At 38.8% G+C, this 23,063-nt stretch overlaps 1 protein-coding gene across 2 annotated transcripts; it reads right to left on the reverse strand.

Annotated features, from left to right (window-relative positions):
* Positions 1-693: 693 nt before the first annotated feature.
* On the reverse strand, positions 694-21,347 carry LOC133516891 (DNA repair protein complementing XP-C cells homolog). 2 transcript variants are annotated; one of them, XM_061849924.1, is made up of 10 exons: positions 20,482-21,347; positions 18,661-18,773; positions 17,478-17,745; positions 14,529-16,097; positions 13,862-14,109; positions 12,695-12,936; positions 10,796-11,021; positions 8,286-8,454; positions 4,610-4,764; positions 694-3,472 (listed from the first exon to the last, which is right to left on the reverse strand). In XM_061849924.1, exons 1-10 carry the CDS (start codon positions 20,849-20,851, stop codon positions 3,281-3,283), a joined length of 3,552 nt encoding a protein of 1,183 aa, XP_061705908.1. In that variant the 5' UTR covers positions 20,852-21,347; the 3' UTR covers positions 694-3,280. The 2 variants fall into 2 exon arrangements, with proteins under 2 accessions (XP_061705908.1, XP_061705909.1); XM_061849925.1 differs by lacking the exons at positions 694-3,472; positions 8,286-8,454 and having other exon boundaries at positions 4,616-4,764.
* Positions 21,348-23,063: the final 1,716 nt, after the last annotated feature.

Raw genomic sequence — 23,063 nt, forward strand, 5'->3', positions numbered from 1 at the left:
TCATATCCTCTAAAGATATGACAACGAGGTGTCGCCGACCGGCCGGCCGCGGCCCGGGGCGGGCCGGGCGCGTAACAAGGTATGCTCGCGCGTCTTGGCTATATACTTTTGCTGTAATTTGTTTACCTAAATTAAGATTTATTTTTGTTGACTCGTAGGAAAAATATTGTATCGTTTGCAACGTTGTATAAGTAGGTCAAAAAATTCTCGTGGCGTATTCCTTTACAATGTTCGCCTACGCCTTCGGCTCCGGCTCACATTGTAACTCACGCCACTCGTCTTTTTTGACCCTTCTTATAAAACTGTTGCATAAAATACTATTAAATATATCGATATTTATAGTAATCATACTATTTTATTAAGCTTCTGTTCATTTGAAGCCTATTTAATATTTGAGAGAGCGATGCTGTTTGAAGATGACGTAGCGTTTCACGATTGGCTGACACCTACCCTCATAATACTTTCATCACCAGTTTCTGATTTCCAGTTGTAATCCCCTCCACCAGCGACCGTGGCGTTCGGCAACGGATCTAGCTTCATTGGCGTTCTGTTTGTCGTAGAACGTAGTGATTATATGCTCTTTGCTGATTATCGGAGCGTTCGGTTTACTACACATTTTTGTTACATTTAAGATATGAAAAGGTGGGAACATTATATATATTGGTGTCATACGTTGTAATAGAAACAAACTACTTAAAATTATAACTTTTAATTAAGAGGAATTATTAATAATTTTAATTACATGAATGTTAATAATAAAAGACATGCATAACATAATCAATTGCAAGCATTTTAACATTTAAATAACAACAAATGAACTTTAAATAACAATCAATGTTACACTTGCATTACTAAATTACAAATAATACCCGTACAACATGCAAATAATAACATAATTAATAAGAGTGACTTAACTTTAACTATACTAAAGTTAACTTAACAATTTTAGAAATTAGTATATAATTATAGTGTATAGGCGGTAAGATTTCACAAATTTAATGTCTCGGAATGAGGCACACATCGCTTTTGAGGTGATATTCACACAAGATTTGATAAATTATTAAAATATTTAGTAGTCTCCAGGACTCCTTGAAAACGGTAAAAATGTTGTTATAGTTTGGTAAGCCAATGTGTAAGTAAATTTTTATAATAAATATACTATGAAGTTCGACCCTACGCGCATTTTTTTTAATTTGCCGACTTCACTGACGAAAATCCAATTCAAAGCAGTATAACTTTGTATAAACCATAAAGCACAGAATTTTGTTTGGTTCGAAGGCAGTTGGAGCCATTTTTTATCTGAGGGGTTTTGATCTCATTGGTTTGCCACAGTATTTATATTCTCCCTTTGTTTTACTAAACATATAGCATACTCCTTTATCCCCGTAAAGCTCACGGTCTTGCTTATACTCGTAGTACTTATGAAAACTTCGATGAAATTTAAATGATTTTCAATGTTGCTTTTGTTTCGTTTCGTTCGATATTCAAATAAAGCAAAATCCTACAATACACTTCGCCAAGAGGGCGCCACTTTTGGATATTTAACAAATTAAACACATCAGTCATAGGATAAGGATCAAAGTCAAATGGTGTTCTAAAAGTTTTAATCATGTGTCGAAAGATGGCAGTATAAATATAGGGACCGTGCGCGTTGGAGGGTCTGCCATCTTGTGGCCTGAATCGGAACCATAGACATGCATATGTACACGTCACGTGTTTTCTTGTGCATAGTAGGTTCTGCCATCTTGTGGGCTACATCGGAACAAAAAACATCACATTTACGCCTCGCGCCAAAAATCTGACGGCTCCTGTGTTGTCTCGTACAGTTCATGCACGCTCCCTATACTGCCTGCCTTTTTTGGATTGTCAAAGAAGACTTTGTAGTCACAGTAAATACTATGGCTACAAAGTCTTCTCTGACAATCCACCTCTATTTCAAATTCTCTTTGCTATGGCTGGCCCTTGGGAGTTTTAAGACTTAAGTTTGTTATAATAAGAGTATAATTAAGTGGATTTCTATATGTGTATAATACGATTAATAAAGTTATTAATACTCGTAACAGCAAGAATACCTACAGAGTGAAAAAGGACAACCAAACTTTCACGTATGAGAATTTATTTACACAAAAAAAAAATTATTATCAGGTACTTATGTTTTTAAAGTTTTTTTTTTCTAACACCTTATGTCTTCGAACTCATTATAAGATTTTTTTGCGATGATACGAATTGACACTTTTTTCAACAAATTATCATGATCTTTCCCATTGTAACTATTGCCTAATCAATAACTGACATTTTTAAGATTTATCCGTTAAACATCTTCATTCCATTTCATTCAGTATAAAGTACATATTTACAAACTATACATAATCGTAAGTTTAACATTAATGGGATTAAACCTCTACTATTTAATTGTTGAAGTTAAATTGTTCTCATGTAGAGTTAATAAAAAAAAAACAACGGGTTGCACTCCGGGAGTGCCGGCAGAATTGAAAACTTGAATATTAACGTTGTGCATTTTTGATATTTTGGAGAAATTGAGTAGCAGTTTTATAAAAAGAGATAATTCTCTATTATACCTACGTAAATAAATTTGAGTGTGGAAGATATTTTGAAATGCGAATTTTAGGTTAAGTAATATATAACATATACAGAGTAATTTATGAGATATGAGCAGGACCACAGCCTACACAATCAGTAAATGATGAATCGTTCACCATCATATTAAGTAAAACAGTCACGCTTCTTTTCTGTTATTTAACTTTTTGGTAAGGAAAAATTTGAGTATCTACAATCATGGACACCTAACAACACAAAGATACAATACAACACAATTAACAAAGATTAAACCTCTTCAACCGTTATGACAGCACTTTGATTATGAAGAAAATAAAATGTCACATTTGAATGAGATACCTACGATTTTTCAAAAGTATCCAGGCTTCGATGACATTCAATTTTCAATCTGACGGTCACGTGACACCTGACGCGAGTTTAAATTTTTTTCCCCCACAAAAAGTGCACAGCGCCGCTAAAGAAGTTTTCACTTCAAAATTTTTTAAAAACACGGTAAACCAGTTTTGTCAGTAACACTAGAATAATACAACTAGTCCCTTTATCGGGGTTATAAAAATAACGTAATGAAAATACATAATGACCCTCTGTGCCTATGACGAGCGACTCTTGCCAAACTATATGTCCTGATATCTGTATCAGTGTATACTGATTGGACTAGGATTGTGACGCAATTTGCAGTAACTATTCAACTAACTTTTGAAAATTACTTTTTTTTCTTCGTCACAAATCTTGGGGCTTTCGAATTTTTAGCTTTGTCCGAAGTGCTGGGTTCCTGGAACCCGTACTTAAGCTTGAGCCGCTCCTTGATCATGAGACCCTTGATCAGCCGTTTCCAGTTGCCATAGACTCTTGCCTCGGTTTTTTCTTTTTCGCGCCTCTCCATTTCTTCTTGATCCTGTAAATTAAATGTTAAAGAACAGTAAATACTCGAGCACTATAACAGGGGGCGGCTTTTGATTTAACCAATTCTTAAGGTTATGATTGATACGGGCTTTGAAAAGCAAATTCAAGAAGGCCACTTGCAGAATAAATTTATAAATTTTGAGACAGATTGGAATTTAAGGTATGTGAACATTTTCCGGTATGGGCTTGTGCACAAATCACGCGAGGTTCGATAGGGGGAGGGGGGTCACAAAAAAATCACGACAGATCACGTTGGGGGAGGGGGGGGGGGGGGGGCAGGGGTATAAGAAAACCTCACGTGTATTTTTCTATGGTAAACGAAACTATTAAAAAAATATATCCACCACATACTTTTCCTCGGTTTTGTTAAACATAAATCTTTACTTGGCACTTCAAGATAGCCAGTCTAAACAAGATTTACTCTATACAATACTATTTATCTTAAAATAAGGTCAAATGAAATAATTAAAAAAAAAATACACGTGAGGTTATGTGGGGGTTAACCCTCCCTGGTTCGCAAAGAACCTCACCAAATATTAGTGATATTTGGTGAGGTTTTGAATAGGGGGAGGGCGGTCAAAAAATTGCCGAAAAACCTTGCGTGATTTGTGCACAAGCTCTATTTAGAGCAGTAGGAGTATATTTTTCACAATGATTTTGAACTTTATTTCAAACTCATCATCATCTTCCTCGCGTTGTCCCAGCATTTTTCCACGGCTCATGTGAGCCTGGGTCCGCTTGGCAACTAATCCCAAGAATTGGAGTAGGCACTAGTTTTTACGAAAGCTACTGCCATCTGACCTTCCAACCCAGAGGGTATACTAGACCTTTTTGGGATTAGTCCGGTTTCCTCACGATGTTTTCCTTCACCGAAAAGCGACTAATAAATATGAAAATGACATTTCGTACATAAGTTCCGAAAACCTCACTGGTACGAGCCGGGGACCCGCGACCTCCGGATTGCAAGTCTCACGCTCTTACCGCTAGGCCGCAGCCTCATATTTATTTCAAAGTTTTATCGCTAAATTGAACCATATGAGTTTATTTAGAACTCATATGGTTCAATTTTGTGAAATTTCTGATATATTTATGCCAGTAAAGGGTCAAGAACGAGTTTTTTGTTTGATACCTCGAGCCAGGCCTGCGTGACGACCTCCTCGAACTCCTGGCACACGACGAAGCCGTCGTACACCGGGTGCGACCAGCCGCCGTTGAAGTCAAAGCCCGTCATGGCCGGGGCGCAGTCTATGTTCAGCTTCTTGGCCACTTTGTTCAGGCCAGGTACTGAAATTAAAAACGAAACTCTGTACTAAAATATAGAACAATATATTATTGACACTTATCTCTACCGGTAGTCAAAAACGGAAGGTTTTTACAATCTCACCCCATTGTATACTGTATAGTCACTTAGATACTTCGCGTCAACCTACAAATCTAAGTTTCATTTGAGCCAATTAAAGCCTGTATTTAAAAATATTTTTTTTGGTTAAATTATGTGTAAGCTTGAATAAAAAATTTGGTTATGATTACATTCAACTGATTTTTGATTTAAACTGTTACACGTAAGTAAACTGGTTAATATCCTAAAAAAAGTGTACTACTACGAAAGAAGTGAAAACAAATATGTATTTTTTTTTTATATGGGGGTTTCCTGATTTAGGGTTCTTTAATAGGTTTTATTTTACTCATCTTATAAACGTAGCACAGCTGAATGTGTTTTAGTTTCGTGAGTGTTGCGGATTGATTGGTGACAATATCAATGCATTCAGTTTGATATCCAGAACACAAATATATGAGATAGCAATTGACTGGGTAGTTACTGTGACGTCATAAAGTCAGCAGTACAAAGTTTTTACTTTATTCTTTTAAATTTACGATGTGGGGAACGAAATGAATGGGCTTTTTGAGTAGATTACAAATATATAACATACTATAACACTTTTCAGGATATATTTCCGGTAGTTGTTCGTCATCATATCTTCGTCCGCAATTGCACAGACAAAACCCTCGGTTTCTTCAAAGAGGTCCCTGAATCGTAACCAGTTTACCGACGCGAGCAGGTCTACGTCGGGTTCCGTGAGGGCCTTGTAGAAACGCCCGTGTAGCACCTTACTCTCCCATGCCGCCTTGCGATCCGCAGTACTTAGTACCACAGCCTCGCGACAGTTCTCGTTTGCCAAGGAGAGCGGCGTGAGGTTCCTGTCTACTGCCACCACATCACGATGCATCCCACACTCGTTGTTAAAGAAATGTAGTTTAAGTACTTCTATGTTTTTAAATACCTTACAGGATCTTAATATGAGTCCAAGATTTTTATAACCCTTATTACTAATATAATCTACAGTGTGTCCCTAGCCATTGGACAAAGCCAAAATGTACATATACAGTAGGGTATTTAGAACCAGTGTACAAAGTATCATTACAACCAGTGTAGCGGTTTCAAAGAAATTAACAAATTACCATTTTTTTACTTTGGAGCAGCCTGTATGTGTTAGTAGCTCCTAAAGTAATATCCTCAAAGAATAGTATGGAACCTTATTCGACCTCTTTGATTATCTTTTTTATTTATGACACTAATAAACTTCTGACTTTTGAAAAATGTCATCATTATCAAATATTTCCACCAAATTGTCAAAAACACTGCCAAAGATTAACACAGTGTGTTTATTTTTCTTGTCGATTATTGCAAATAACTTTTGTTCGAAAAATTTATGTTTTTATCTTTTGTTCTAATTAAAAAAAATATTAACGTCAGAGCATTCCTGAGAAGTAAACCTACGAGGGATTTCAGGGTTTATCCAATGGGCTAAGGTCACCCTGTATATGATCGGAGAATGTCAATCTGCTCAAACATAACACCTAATTCTCGAACTACTTCAACTTTGCTAATTGTGACCCCATTAAAGTTGTTAGAAAAATTTAAAGGTTGTTTTTTGCGAGTGTAACTGATTTTGAGATTTTTTAACATTAACAGTTATTTTATTTTTAGTACAATATTCGTGTAGCTGGTTTAGATCGGCTTGAAGAGCCGTACAGTCAAGATTCCTGATTACGGAAAATATATTTTTGTCATCGGCGTAAAGTAAGTGTTTAGCGTTACAGAATCAGTTATGCCATATGTATGCGCGCAGTAAAATAAAGGCCCCAAATGTGAGCCTTGAGGAACTCCGCTAGGAACTTCACAGATGTTTGAGCAATCCCCTCCAAGAACTACAGCCTGTGCCCTGTTACACAGACCAGGTACGAGTTTGCCCAACGTAAAAGGTATCCGCGACTCCCCAGTTTAAATAACTTTTCTTGTAAGATGACGTGATCCACCCGACCGAAAGCTTTTCAAAATCGTTATTATTATATTCACCCATATCCGAGATCACATGAACGGAGGTAACCTAAAACCTGATTTGCCAACCTACTATTAGTAGCAAGGCGTAAGTTTTGCATTACTTTCGGAATATGCGGAAAAGGTTGGAGGAGTGCGCACACAGTAAAGGTCGACATTAAGAAAATGCGACTTTCAAAAAATGAAATCCGCATTAATCTTCTTGTCATAAAAAATAAATAGTTTTAGTTTGTATTTTTTAGTTTTTTTTAACCAAAATTTCTAAATTGGCCGCTGGATACGCTATATTACATTATTACACATCCAAAGATACGTATACCGGACCGGAAGAGGTGGCGCACCAGCAGCTCATATGCAATAAGTATCAATATTCATACTGAGACAAGTGCCTGCCAAGTTCTCTTGAAATTATGACTTCGTTATGACGATAATATATTTGTTTATTTAAAATTAATTTAGTTTGTCATTTTGGTTGTTTTAGTATGAGTATGATACTTCATGCATCTAAGAAGTAAGATTATTATTCCCTTTATACATCTTTTGTATGTTAGTATATAAGGTACGATGACCCATGTATCTCTGAGCCTTAGTTAACTGGAAATAAATATTTTGATTTGATATACCCACTTTTGATATGTACGTTGCCTTTAGGCAACATGCAGGCCTTGAACAGCTCAATGTTGCCGTAGGCGTTACGCGGAACGATGCTGTCCTGTGTCTGATATACTCGTACTTACATTTGATATGTACGGTGCCTCCAGGCAACATGCAGACCTTGAACAGCTCAACGTTGCCGTAGGCGTTTCGCAGAACCATGCCGTTCTGTGTCTGATATACTTACATGTGATATGTACGGTGCCTCCAGGCAACATGCAGACCTTGAACAGCTCAACGTTGCCGTAGGCGTTTCGCAGAATCATGCCGTTCTGTGTCTGATATACTTACATGTGATATGTACGGTGCCTCCAGGCAACATGCAGACCTTGAACAGCTCAACGTTGCCGTAGGCGTTTCGCGGAACCATGCCGTTCTGTGTCTGATATACTTACATGTGATATGTACGGTGCCTCCAGGCAACATGCAGACCTTGAACAGCTCAACGTTGCCGTAGGCGTTTCGCAGAACCATGCCGTTCTGTGTCTGATATACTTACATGTGATATGTACGGTGCCTCCAGGCAACATGCAGACCTTGAACAGCTCAACGTTGCCGTAGGCGTTTCGCGGAACCATGCCGTTCTGTGTCTGATATACTTACATGTGATATGTACGGTGCCTTTAGGCAACATGCAGGCGTTGAACAGCTCAACGTTGACATAGGCGTTACGTGGAACGATGCCATCCTATGTCTGATATACTTACATTTGATATGTACGGTGCCTTTAGGCAACATGCAGGCCTTGAACAGTTCGACGTTGCCGTAGGCGTTACGTGGAACGATGCCATCCTATGTCTGATATACTTACATTTGATATGTACGGTGCCTTTAGGCAACATGCAGGCCTTGAACAGTTCGACGTTGCCGTAGGCGTTACGTGGAACGATGCCGTTCTCGGCCACGGGTGGCTCGTATTCCTGAACCTGCCACGGCCCGAATATTTCCAGCGGCTTGTCTGTTATCAGCTTATTGGATAGCTGGAAACGTCGAGAGAAAATAGTATATATTGCTTTACAGTGGATATGAAAAAAAAAACATACAACGCGAATTATGATGGGAACATGATGGGAAATGGTTTTGGTTTTTTGGTGTAGGCTAGATGACCCAACGTGCAAGCGTGCGTGAAGTAGCAGCACCTATTTATAACACCTGCTTAAAGGTGTTCGCACATTTGCTGTGAAAAGTGGCTATGCGGCGCATCGCACAGCGGTAGAACGCAGTCGCTGTGGTCAAAAACGGCTAGATGATTAGAGGTGTGAAGCGTCAAAAAAATCTGTTCTGGTGACATACCCTCCAACTCACACGACTCCTGGGTCAAAATTAATTTCGTTGCCTTGTTTTTGTTCCCTAAAGCTGTTCTCTACTCTGAGTTGGGGGTGGGTAAGCGGAAGCACGGTGGTCAGCCCCTGCGCCACAAGGACGTGCTCAAAAGGCATCTGAGCGCTTGCGCCATCGACCCTAAGCGTTGGGAGGAACTTGCTGGAAGGTCTTCCTGGCGTTCTACCATCCATAACGGTGTCGAAACATTTGAAGACAACCGCCTCACTAGCCTAGTCATAAAAAGCCAGTTACGGAAATAGAGACCTAAGCCCTCATACGTGTACACGTTTAAGGCAGCTGGCCAACTTTATTGTCATGCGTGCAATAGAGTATTTAAGAGCAAGTTCGGCCTGGCCAGCCACATTAGGGCTCATGCTAGACAACGTCCATAATGTTTATTTAGGGTCGCCGTCATCGAAAACGATGAGGAGGACTATATAATGTTTTGTTCCCAAAGTGGAGATTTTTGTATGCGATGAAACCAGTGGCGTGCCTAGAGTTTCGGAGTAGGGCAAGCCGAAAGATATATTTTCGTATTAACTGTCTAATCTTCACTCTTCGCACTCAAACAAGTGCATTTGCTAGCGTGTCGAGGCGAACTAATCATAGCTCACTGAGGGCATAAGGTACTATACTGTCTATACTACTCAATATAATGTTACTAACATATCAACAATTATGTACTTATCTTCATCGCGCCAGATAAATTATATTAGTCGTCAACTCTTCATAGCCAGGAAGCATTCCAAAAGTTAATATCGTTCGAAAAAATATGCAACACCAGCAATAATACATCTTTATTGTATGGGAACAACTAACAATGTTTTGTAAACGGCTGACTTCTCTGAGAAATACACAAGTCGGGTGTTGGTTTTAACGCGGAAATGATATCCCGTTTTTCACGAAGTTTAACGGCTTTACCTTGCCTTGCCTTCGTTAGTAATACGTAAACGCATCTCATACCGTCACAAGGAACAACTTCATTTGGTATTATTAACGAATACACTTACAGATGTTACAACAAACAAACAAGTCCACATTCACTAATTCGCTTAAAACAAATAAAACTTTCTACACCGAATAAATAACAGTATTTCGACTAGTTAAATAATAATACACGTGAAGTTGTTTAGTAAACGCGCGTTCGTGCGCACTTATGCAGTTAACTTCACACTAAAAGCCAAGCTTAAATCTCCGCATAAGATTGCTATACATACCAATAAATAGTTACATTCGTTATATGACAGTTTGTAGGATAGAGCGCCTACTGCGGGACGAAAAACCAAGCCTGGTTGCAAGCCGACGAGTGCGAGCAGGATATATCCTACGACTGATTTCTTTCGCGCGGAAGTACCGCCACTGAATGAAACATAGATTTCATTTTTCCGATATAAAATATTCTCTACAAATAGATACAATGGCACCGGACTTGTTTTGTTTGATAGAAGACAGAAATAAAAGCGTTACAGAATGGTTAAAAAAAAGACAACGAAAAGAATGTTGCCCTCCCCTGTTAGGAATGTAAGGTGTATACTCATTTGTCCCCGCCCCACGTGATCGCTGCCATATATGATGTGGGGACAAATGAGAATGATTTGTATGATGTGATGAAAACACCATTTCCCATCTGTTCCCAGCAAGGATAAATGAGAATAAACTGAATGTAAATCAGCCTGTCGATTCTGGCCGGGACCGAGCATAAGCCAACTTGTCCCACTGGACGAGGGAAAGATGACCGACCTTAATATTATGGAACTTTCAGGAGACTCAGAGAAGGCGTCATTATTGTGTGGCCTCGTCATAGTCTCACTTTTCATTTCTGCCTACTTCTAAAAAATCCTAAGTGTCACATCAAAACGGTAGACGTATTGTTACATTTGCTAATCCTTGGATATTACGAAGACGAAACATCCTGTCCCTCATTTCGGTTGAAATGTCATTGATTCAGTTTTAAAATCGAGTGAAACTTGTGTTAGTTTAAATGAACATATGACCCACCTTGTCCCACTTGGGGCGCGCTTTGACGACTTTATAGGGCTTCTCGCCCAGCTTGACCACCTTGGCCTCCTTGAGCCACGTGTCCCGGGAGCGGCACACGTGCACGCAGCCGCGCGCGTACACCGCCTCGCCGCGCACGAAGCCCAGCGTGGCCGCGTCGGCCGGGTACAGCGCCTCGTACTTCAGCAGGTGCCGCTTTAACGCGTACAGAGGGTGGTTTTTGTATCTGCAAACGTATGACACGTGTCGTGACTTGATCTTAGAATTGATCACTTCGTGAGATGGCAATCACTTCACGAATAATCGGTTGCCACATTATGAAAAAGTCGAACCTAACCTAACCACATTATGACGTGATCGATTCTAAAATTGCATTTCATGAAATGATCTAATTGTATGATATGGCCACTCTCTGTGAGCCGTAGACCTCGCGAACCCCGACACTTTTAGTAATTTCCAAAAACGGAATCTACAATTAAATTTCATACAATTATCGAAATTGCTCACAAAATTTCACGAGAACCGGTTGGGAAATGCGACCTGTAGAGGCGAAAAGCAGTACAGATATACGAAAGCATTTTTGTCTAAGCTGAAATGGAGTCGTCTCGCGCTCGCTCGGTCAATAAAGAATAATAGGGTTCTTTCACTTTTTTTAGGTCTTGATCTAGCCTGTTTCGAAATTTGCCAGCTATAGATGTAACTCTGTCAAATTAACTTAAAGTCAAAACTTGTTTGAGGCCTATGTACTATGGGTAGGACGTCGGTCGTCAGGAGGCTATATGGGACCAAGCGCATAAAAGCAACAAATAATTATTCAACTTGAAGCTCGGGACACCTGAAACACCTTGAACAAAGGATTTTATATAGGATGATTACAATTAGGTATCTTAAACAATATGGGGATGTTTGCAACATAAGTACCTACTCATACAAAGACCGGTTGACGACACATGACGTCACACATACGTCACAGCTCCCTGCTACGCGTACCTACATTAAACTGCACTGCACCGTACAGCCGAAGCGGCTACACATATTTTTATATAGATTATCAAAATACCTAAACGTTACTTACTTGTATCTAGTTATTAAAATAGTAAAAATAAGATAGTACTATCCTGGAGTTTCATCATTCTTCATTAGAAGAGCTTAATTGAGAACATCGTACAGGGACATTAGCTTTGAATCTAATAATTCATACTAGTTATAGTATTTTTCACATAGCTTGGGTACGGTAAGAGCTGTCATCTCAATACATATTTTTCGTTTTAAGGTTATTAATTAATCAAACGATGTGAAAAAAAATTTGTAAAGGAATACGCCACTAGCATTTTTTTACCTACTTATACAACGTTGCATAAAATACTTTTCCTACGAGTCAACAAAAATAAATCTTAATTTAGGTAAACAAAAGTATATAGGGACCGTGCGCGTTGGAGGGTCTGCCATCTTGTGGCCTGAATCGGAACCATAAACATGCACATGTACACGTCACGTGTTTTCTTGTGCATAGTAGGTTCTGCCATCTTGTGGGCTACATCGGAACAAAAAACATCACATTTACGCCTCGCGCCAAAAATCTGATGGCTCCTGTGTTGCCTCCTACAGTTCATGCACGCTCCCTATAGCCAAGATACGCGAGCATACCTTGTTACGCGCCCGGCCCGCGCCGGCCCGGCCGGTCGGCGACACCTTCTCGTAAGTCATGAGGCCCTGGTACTTGCCCTTTGCTAAATTAAATTTTTGGACAGTTTTTTTTCTCGATTTTGGCCACCGTAGCCTATAGTAGCATATAGTCCCTTCCACGGGACAACGGCGATGTCCCACCATACGGGCTGAGCTGTGGTTTACTTGTTACGATCGTTAGCTTAGAATGTTGTAATAGTAAACATAACTCACTCAGCAATGCTTTTAGGCAGCGGAGCATCTAACTGCAACCTATCCAGAGCTTCGTCCTCCTCCCGGTCCCTGGCCGAGCCGGGCCCGCGCCACGGGGCGGCGGCCGCGCGCCACCAGGCCGGCTCGGCGCGCTGCTTGCGGGTGGCGGTGTTCCAGTGCGGCACGTAGCGCCGCGTCACGTCTTTGAGGTAGTTGTTGTTGTCCCACCCGACGACGTAACAGACGGGGTGGGTTGCTCGGCTCTGTGGAGAAATTACATACTGAATGTATGACACTTCGTTTTTGTTATTAACACTAAACAATTCTCCCATTTCCAATAATAATAATGAATAAATATTATAGGGACATTATTACACAAATTGACTAAGACCCACAGTAAGCTCAATAAGGCTTGTGTTGAGGGTACTTAGACAACGATATATATAATATATAAATACTTAAATACATAGAAAACGCCCATGACTCAGGAACAAATATCCGTGCTCATCACACGAATAAATGCCCTTGCCAGGATTTGAACCCGGGACCATCGGCTTCATAGGCAGGGTCATTACCCACTAGGCCAGAGCGGCCGTCAAATACAAAATATTAATGATATATGTGGGTTTACATAGCGGGTTCTTGGCAGTGAATGTCTGAAACTGGTGCTGGGTGGGTGTACACATGCATAATGAAATAAGCATGAGGATTATATTATTTGAGAGCGTAACATCGATTCTATGGCGTCGGCTAGGTTCGTTTTTTTATTATACAGGAGGCAAACTAGCAGACGAATCGCCTGATGGTAAGCGATTGACTCTCGAGTAACACGTAGGTGCCCTATTTCTTAGTCAAGAAAGGTGTCTGTCTCCTTAAAATATGGAATTAGGCACGTGTCACGCTTGTTACTTGTTTTAGGATATAATCGTTTTACGGGGTTGTTTTTATGTTGACTAAAATAAAAATGTAGGTAAGTGGGCTTAAAGTAATGAAAATTATTATTTTTGAAAACATTGGTTATTGGTTTATGTAGTAAGCCAACCTCCGTCAATGGAAGTGCAAAGACCAGAAAAAAACACCAAGTCACGTAACTTTTCGTAACATAGGTATGTCATGCCGTACCCTTTTTTGGTTTTATGTTTGTTGATGTACGATTAACATCTTGGCTAAGCCCCCAGCAATACTTACGTAAATCTCATTGGTGCAGTGAACCTGCCCCTTGACCACATCGACAGCTATCCACTGCTCCAGCTCCTCCACGAAGACCTCGCACCACACGTCCGTCTTGTCTCTGGGCAACTCGTCGTCCGTGGATAGTACTCGACGGTCGATTTTGCGACTTGTACTTGGCTTCGGACTGATCTTGGTCGGTTTGAAATTATCGTCACTCACTTCGGGTTCGTAATCGCTGTCGCCTTTGGTGTTCTTTGATTTTCCTGTTAAAATAATGTTTTGATACCTGTTGTGTCTGTTGTAAGAACATTAGGAGATAATAGTGAAGGAAAAACGCATATGTTAGGAGCTTAAAATATGATTATCATGTTTATAAGTGGTCAACAGGCCGGCTAATGGGAAGCGGAAATCGAAGTCTATGGATGGACGCCTGTGTGGCAGTATTGTCCTATGCGCATTGGCAACCATCTTTATGAGCATTATGTAGACATAATAATATGTCTACAGACATCATCAGTGTATTCTCGGATAATCTGGCAACCTTTCTCTCCATTCACAACACCTTTACGTTTCATTAACATTTACGTATTCAAAATACAAATTATGAAGGAGCAACCTTTCATGCTTAATTTTTTTACTCTAAAATAATTCTAATTTCTAAATAAACAGTTACAAAATTTACCTTTTACAGTTTTCGTTTTCTTCTTTACCACCTTACCATTATTCATGGACTCTTCCAATCTGTCTTTCATGATTGCAATCAGTGTAGAAGTCACATCATTCTCAGGAGATGTCTTTGTTTTCGATACCAGATCTCTGTGACTCACTCTTAGCTCATCGTCTGGATCTTTAGCTGCCTTTTTTGTTATTTTAGTTGTTTTATTTATTCTATCTTTGAAATATTTACTTGTTTCGGGAGTGCCTGCACTCTTGGATCTAGATTTAGTGTTTTTATTAACAGAATCTTTAGAGTCTTGCACGTTTTTGACGCCGGCAGTTTTTGATCGGCTCCGTGTTGTAGATTTAGTTGGTTCAATATTTCTATTACTTTCAAAGAATGTGCTACTAACTGCCTTGTTATTTTCGTTAGTAACAATGATTTTTGGAAGATCAGATTGTTTTGGAGCTGAGGCCATCTTACTTGACTTTTCTTGTGAACTTCTTGAGATATCATTTTTGCTTTCCTTCATTTCAGTTTCTTTAATAGCTTTGGCACGCCTATTTAAAGAAAGTATCTTAGGCGTTGGTGAAGCTTTATTACTAGAGTTTACTTTTACTGATTTTGTCTCTTGGGCCTTAGATTTATCTTCACTGACTTTTCTGTTTCTTCTCTTTGGTAATGTTTTATCCTCAGATTTATTTTCCAATGGTTTAGACTTTGAGGGATTGGCGGCACTCCTTCTTGCTCTTTTAGGTGGTGAAACATCTTCGTCCTTTTCTGTGAGTTCCAAGGCTGCAGCCACTTTACTTCGCCTAGTTTTACGACCTTTTGCTGTTTTAATATTAACATCATCATTCCCGTCAACTTGCATAATGTTAGTTTCACTAAAATAGTTATCATCCACATCCATGTCACTATCACAGTTTCCATCGACTTGTGGTATGCACTGTTTTGAATTCTTTTTAGATGTGCAGCCTTTTTTTTGAGCAGATTTCTTTGTGTCTTCTTTTTTAGGCTCCACATTCTTCTTTTCATCTTTTGGTTTGGTAGAAAGAGAACAAAGTTCGGAACTAGGCGGTCTAATTGGCAATGTCACAAAGTTGAACATGACTCGACACTGAAGGCCGAGCGCCCTTAACATGCTGACAAAAATAAAGAACATGAACTTTTTTGTTGAAACCGTCTTGTTTTTAATCTCTTTCAATAAGATATCTTTCAGAGGGGGCGCTTTAGGTTTGAATTTGTTTTCATGCTTATCTTGTACTAAATTTATTTTGTTCTTAAACCATTTTGTTATCTGTTCAATATACTTCACATCAACTCTTTCACCTGGGTAGCATTCTTTTGAAGGAACCAACGATAAAACGGCAGTCATTATTTCCTGATCATTTAAAACTGAGCTCACATAATTCCCGTGCCCTAGCCAGCAAAGAACGTGGACCTTGTGCATGTATACTTGATACTCTTTTTTTACTCTGTTCATTTTTCTTTTCATCATCATTTCAACGTCTATTTTTTTAGATTTCCTGTGGGCAGCATCAGGGAAGTCTACGACCACCTGCAATCCAGATGCTGGAAGTGTTTTTGACTCTGAAAATTTTAAAAATATATACTTTATTGCAAAATTAGCTTTTAGGAATAACTAAGTTTGTATTAAGTATTGAAAAAAATATTAACTAAAAATATTAACTAAATCAAGATTCTTGAATCTTGAATGGGACAACCTAAGACTAAAAATTGACGGTCGCACACTAACACATCTGCGATTTGCAGACGATATTGTGCTTTTTGCTAACACATCAGAAGAACTTGAAAAGATGATAAACGAACTAGCAGCAGAAAGTATCAAGGTTGGATTGAAGCTAAATCCTGATAAAACAAAGATTATGACCAATAATAAAAAAAATCCCAGAACAGTGGCAGAAGCCCCAATAAGCTATGTGGATGAATATATCTATCTCGGACAGTTAATGGCCACGAAAGATCCTATAGACAAAGAAATAGACAGAAGAGTAACAAACGGATGGAAAAGGTACTGGAACCTGAAAGAAGTGATGAAAGACAAAAGTCTCCACATCGCAACAAAATCGAAACTGTTTAACACCTGCATTTTGCCAGTTCTAGTATATGGAAGCGAACCTTGGAGCTTAACAACAGAAAACACTGAAAAACTGGCCACTTGCCAACGAGCGATGGAAAGGAGTATGACAGGACTAAGGCGAGCAGACAAAGTTAAAAACACCATCATCAGAAAGAAAACAAAAGTGCAGGACATAACCAGAAAGATCAAAAGGCAGAAGTGGAAATGGGCAGGTCACATAGTCCGAGGAAAAGACAAGTGGAGCAAATAGTCAGCCTATGGTATCCACGAATAGGAAACAGAAAGCAATGCAGGCCCCAAAAAGATGGGTTGACGACATAAGAGAGGTGGCAGGTTTAACTTGGTGCAGAGTAGCCACAGACAGACTAGAATGGAGAAGACTGGAGGAGGCCTTTGCCAATTGGCAACCAGATGAGCAACAGTGGAATAAGAACGAAATTTACGAGTATTGAACGGCATCTGTCAAAAAGGCTTATAATAAAAAAAAAAAAAAATTAACTAAATCAACATAATTTTTAAAAATCTTACTTAAAAACATAATAAAGATTCATAATTACAACATAATAATGTCTCTATTTTTTAGTATTGAGATAAAGTGTAAAATTGTCGAATGTTCATAAGTAATTTGGTCGCATTATAACAGTACTCCGTGTAGTACTTCAAAAGTGCTCTTCCATTGTTTAAATATTTATTTTCTTACCTACCTACAACATAAACTTGTACAATTTACTACTCATAGAGAGCTAGATGGTGTTGCATGTTAATTTCAATATCTTAGTCCTATTTAAATGGCGCCATCTACAACGTAATTTTCTAAATAAATATTAAATTAATAACACTATTTTTTTCTAAATCAATAGGTTAATTACCTTTCACCTCTTCCCAGTCCTCCATTTCCGAGTCACTGTCATTTTGTTTCTTCTTTTTTTTAGTTTTCTTTACCTCCATGGGCTCGGGTAGGACATCCTCTCCCTGAGCCAACAGATCCTTCACATCAAAGGCCTCAGAGGAGCTCTTGGCTGTATAATTGAGGATTGAAGCTTTTGTCTCTTCAACTTTCGTTTTGTGGATTTCCAATTCTTTGAAAGTCTTTTGGGCAATCTCCTCACTGTTGTCAGGTATATTTTTAGACCATACCTAGAATATTTTTTTATATTAATTAGTCGATTAGTCATTTAAGAGGAATGTGAACAGCCAATTTTTTTATAAATACTTAGTACCTCAGTTTCCTGCCTCAGTCAAAACATTTTTCTTTCTATATACCTAATCTACATTATGCAGTTAAATTAATTATTGTTATAGGTCAGCAAACCATAGCTTTTCAAAGCTACAGTAGCACTGTTAAAAATAAAACTGGTTACAACAATCCTATCAACATTTATAAATGTAAATATTGATTTACATTTGGTCATCTGCAACAAAGTTTACAGCAAGCCATGATGTTCCTTGAGCCATCTATAGTAATTTTATTTATTTTATTTTTATAATGTAATGTTTACCTTGATATAGGCTATTGTAGTTGTAAATTTTGGTATTTATTTTCATGTCACTGTAAATATTTGGACTTGTGAAAGCATTTTTTAATGTAATTTAAGTTTTTGACTCGAAGTGAAAGTCTTTATTCTTCAATTCAAGCATATTCCAATCCACTTATAAATGTTAATAACTACCCCTGGCTCTATCCTACACCACAGAGCAAAGAAGATATGGTGCAAGAATCTCGGCTGGACTCGTTTATTGAAATCTTATACCTAAATATTTCGACGACTGGTCTGGCCTAGTGGGTAGTGACCCTGCCTATGAAGCCGATGGTACCGGGTTCAAATCCTGGTAAGGGCATTAATTCGTGTGATGAGCATGGATATTTGTTCCTGAGTCATGGGTGTTTTCTATGTATTTAAGTATTTAAAAATATTGATATATTATATATATCATTGTCTAAGTACCCTCAACACAAACCTTATTGAGCTTACTGTGGGACTTAGTCAATTTGTGTAAAAATGTCCTATAATATTTATTTATTATTTATTTATTTAAATATGTAATGCTCACATCTTGATACTCCATTTTAGTTTCATGGTCGCTGTCTGCATCATTGGCTGATGAAAACGTAGTGTTGGCAGGTACACTTGATGGTTTTCTGGGAGATTCATCATCACTGCTGTCTGTAAATAAAGTAATGCCTTTGTTAAATATATTCTTGTTTATAGTTTGTGCCATCCATGAAGACGCGCCTCACTCTTCTTCCTAATTGCTTATAGTGCAAGTGTGCAACCTTACTAAAGGAATTTGGGACAGAATAGTTCAATTTCAGCCTCACCTCGCCTTATGAAATTGGCTCCATGAGCAAACTGCCCAGAGTGTAATAAAGTAGAAGATGTCCACCATGTTTTAATGGGATGTGTCCACAACAACACGCTGAGGTACAGTGTAAACTTTATATAAGTCACTCGATATAACAATTCAATCCCTATAACATCATTTGTTGGCTATAGTTGCTTTACTTTCATGTTAGTTTCTCATTGGTAAGAGGACTAGTGGACGGCCACTGGCATGCTGGTCAGATGACATAATGAAACTGGCAGGGGCCAGCTGGATGTGGGAGGCCCAAGATAGAAAGAAGTGGAGGGTTCTGGAAGAGGCCTTTACCTCCTAAGGGTTTGTGTGTGTTATCTCACAAAAATATATATTAGGTTTAAGACCCGAGGTTAAGTATTTTGTAATATTTTCACCCAGACATAAAAGGCTATTTTATTTTTATTTATTTTTAATGTTAGTTTCTCGCACATTTTCCTCGCCCGAGCATACCACCTCAGCCGAGGCGCATGTACACTGGTTGCTTTGTGCGTGAGAAAATTGCCTTGCACATATGCTCGCCCTGCAGGGACTCACCTATCCAATGAAATAAAAAAAATTGCCACTATTAGATGAGGCCACATTGATGTACTTTGTATATATTTAAAACTAATGTGTGGTAGTGTAGGTAATAATGATGATCTCATTACAGGGATGACATTGTCACCGTGACGAAATCCCTCTTCTTCTCAATAAAGATATATTTAAATACCTTTTACCAGTTTAGTAGTTCTGTCTATGCACATCAATTAGCACAAATAGCTATAAGCGATTAGGAAGAAGAGCGGGCACGTCTTAATGAATGGGTCTAACTATAACAGATTATACTGCTGCCGCAACATCTGAAATCACATGTTTGAAATATGGGAAATCCAGATTTGATTGTCATATATCTGATTGGATCTAAAACATTATGCTGAGAATAAATTTGGACCCGGGTACGTCCTTAAACTACGTCCAAAAGAGAGGTATGGGCATTGTGAATGTCATCTCGCTTTGTGTGGTAGGGCACAGCCAGTGGATATCATTCAGATCTAGAGCAGAGCCCAACTGGGGAAGTACCTCCACCTTACAGAAAACAGCAGCCAAATAACACTAGACCCTACTCATAGTGTTGTGTTCCTGCTGGTGAGTAAGGTTGCCAGAGCTCAACGAGGGGGGGTGGGTTTAGGGTCGGCAACGCGCATGTAACTCCTCCGGAGTTGCAGGCGTACATAGGCTACGGAGACTGCTTACCATCAGGCGGGCCGTATGCTTGTTTGCCACCGACGTAGTATAAAAAAAAAATGCAATTGGAAATAATTTAAGAAAATATTCTTTTCTAGTAGTACACTTAGGAGTTACTACAGGCCCCACTTGTACAAAGGTTCATACAGAGGCCATTAAAACCATTGTACGTTTATTTTAATGACAGAGTATTTTCTGAAATTTAACCCCAAGAGAGGTGAAAATTTGGTTGAAAGCATTAAACAAATCAGTCATTAAAAAAGGAGAAAACCTTCAAATATGTGAACTCACCACTTTCTGACAGGTTGAGGAAAGAAGGCAGCAGTTTATCAGCATCAGTTAAATCCTTTACTGAGAATGCTTTTGTGCCCGGAGCATTCTCATCCGAACCATCCTGAGGTTCATCGCGAATCTTTTTAATCAAATTTTTCGCAAATTGCGGCTTTCTTCTCGGTGCTGATAATTTGGCTTTACTACTTTTTGGCTGTTCGTCTTCAGATTCTTCTCCTGAAGACACGGCTTGCTCCTCATCCTCTGAGCTGGAGACGTCAGTTATTTTGGCATCGGACCCCGAGTCGCTAAAATCTCCGGTTTCCTCGGGCTCGCTATCATTTTCATCTTTGTAAACGGTTTTTATTACTTTTTTACGAGTCGTTGGCATGTTTTATAACTAAATACTATACGAAATAATACTTATAGACAAATCCAAGTGAATAATAGCGGCTATTTCTAAAATACCCGGCAAGTCCTATAAAAACGCATGCTTGATGACAAAAAATGTTATGATATTTCGGATTTTTCGCCGTAACAAAGCGAAGAGAGCGCGGAGAGCGCGCAAATATTTTGACGCTGTCAGATTTGACACGCCGTTTTTTTTAATTTATTTTATGACCATGGATACTAGCTGCTAGCTGGGCTATAACCGCGAAAATCGAAGTTCGTCAATAGGGTTGTTTCCAATTTTTTGAAATGCTTGTATTACGTTCTATATTAGCTAAAAGTTGCCCTAAAATTCAACTTTTATACTATAAACGGCTTTAAATATGTTAAATTAACAAAATATATTTTGACAGATGCTTTCGCGCCCAAAACGCTATTTGAAAATTGTGTGACGTCACAGTTTACGGTTTGACACATAACTACATACACATGTAGAAGATACGAACTGGCAACTGACATTTGTCATTTGTTGTTTATCGCCTAACTGTCAACAGTGTCAATCCGAGAGTTGTGACGTCATCAGAATCTTCAAAGACGTTTCGAGTTTGGTCACGTGACGTGTGCCAAAGATATTTTAAATTCAATATTTACAAAAATATGGTCATTACAGGTCCCTAAAAGTAGTTTAACATGTTCTTATAATCTAAAAGAATTTATTAGGATACAATTCTGCCCTAAGATTTGGAGATGGAAACATCCCTATTGCGGGCATTTTTCTCTGTCACTATAATTGTCAATTTTAATTCTGTATGGATTCCGTCTGGTTCTGATTCTTCCAACAAGGTTTCGTTAAACGTTTAACGCTGTAATCGGTAACATAAAGTATTAAGAGTTTGTGATGAGTAATTCGTCGATTAGCTCAGCCGGTTCCATGGTGTAATGGTTAGCACTCTGGGGGCCTACCGCGAAAACCGAAGTTCGTCAATTGCGGGCACTTTCTTTGTCACTCTAATTTGGTCCTAGTGAGAGTTAAAGAGAAAGATCCCCGCAATTTGCGAATTTCGGTTTTCGCGGTAGGCCCCCAGGACTTTGAATCCAGCGATCCGAGTTCAAATCTCGGTGGAACCTGACTTTTTGTATTTTTTCTTTTTATATTTTCTATTATTTAGGAATTTTAGAATATATATATTTAAATATATGTATTATTAATAAATCTTAATTTAAAATATTTTTGAAGTATATAAGAATAAAAGAAACTTCTTATGCGACTTCCAACAAGGTTGGATTAAATGTTTAACGCTATCATGGAGGGGGTATGAAAGCACTGTTGCGTTAAACGTTCAACGCTCCTGGGGAGGGGGAATAGAAAGATACAGAGCGAGAGTGAATGCGTGGCACTCGAACGCATGCGCGTAATATATGTTACAGGCCAGCGCGAGCGTTAGCAACGAGTAGCGTCCAATATTTCAACGCAAGAGAGAGAGAGAAAGATAGATACACAAATGTAGAAAGTAGGAGAGAGAAAGAGAGTGAGTCAGTAGATCCTAAGCAGTAAGCACACGCGCGTGGTATTCTTGCTATGCAGCGAAGTAAACTGTGTGAGCGTCGTGAAATTAGCTGAAATACGTACTTGTTGTTCTATTTTAATTTATAATATTCATTACTAGATGACCCGGTGAACTTCGTATCACTTACCTCTTAATATAAACCATATGTATTTTAGAGCATTATTTTCATCTCCACATTACGAATTTCACTTCTTCCGCGCGGAGGGACTCCATGCACAATTTTTTGTTTTTCATCACTGTCGACACTGTCTACTGTTTATTGTCATTGTCTATGGTACCTGTCTTTTTCCCTTGGAGTCTTGGAGTAGTAGGCCGTCCGCTCCCGACTGATAAAGTATTTAAATTAGATTAATTGAAATAAAATCAAAATTACAGCAACTTAAAAACGACGTATGCCACTTGAAGAGTTGAAAAAATATCTATTGTAACAGAATAGAGAGGTAGGTATTTAAACGTTTTAAGTGACCTAAAGATTCAGGCTAATTTCTAAAAAAATTAGCGCGTATGTGATGTACTCTTATTTAGAAACCCACTTAGAATCGCTGGATCGAACTGCGACTATTATCAGTTCGGTGACGCGGCCGGCTTCATCGCGCTCTTCGTCATGAAAGCTTTTAGAGTGTCGCGATCGCATCGCCATTTTTA

Source organism: Cydia pomonella, chromosome 4, assembly GCF_033807575.1.
Source record: "Cydia pomonella isolate Wapato2018A chromosome 4, ilCydPomo1, whole genome shotgun sequence".
Lineage (NCBI taxonomy): Eukaryota > Metazoa > Arthropoda > Insecta > Lepidoptera > Tortricidae > Cydia > Cydia pomonella.

Coding starts and splice junctions, on each gene's coding strand:
- LOC133516891 (XM_061849924.1), bottom strand. CDS start 20,851: ATGCCAACGACTCGTAAAAAAGTAATAAAAACCGTTTACAAAGATGAA. Junction 4,765..8,285: donor AGGCACCGTACATATCAAAT/GTAAGTATATCA, acceptor TTTTAATTTCAG/TACCTGGCCTGAACAAAGTG. Junction 3,473..4,609: donor TCACGCAGGCCTGGCTCGAG/GTATCAAACAAA, acceptor TTTAATTTACAG/GATCAAGAAGAAATGGAGAG.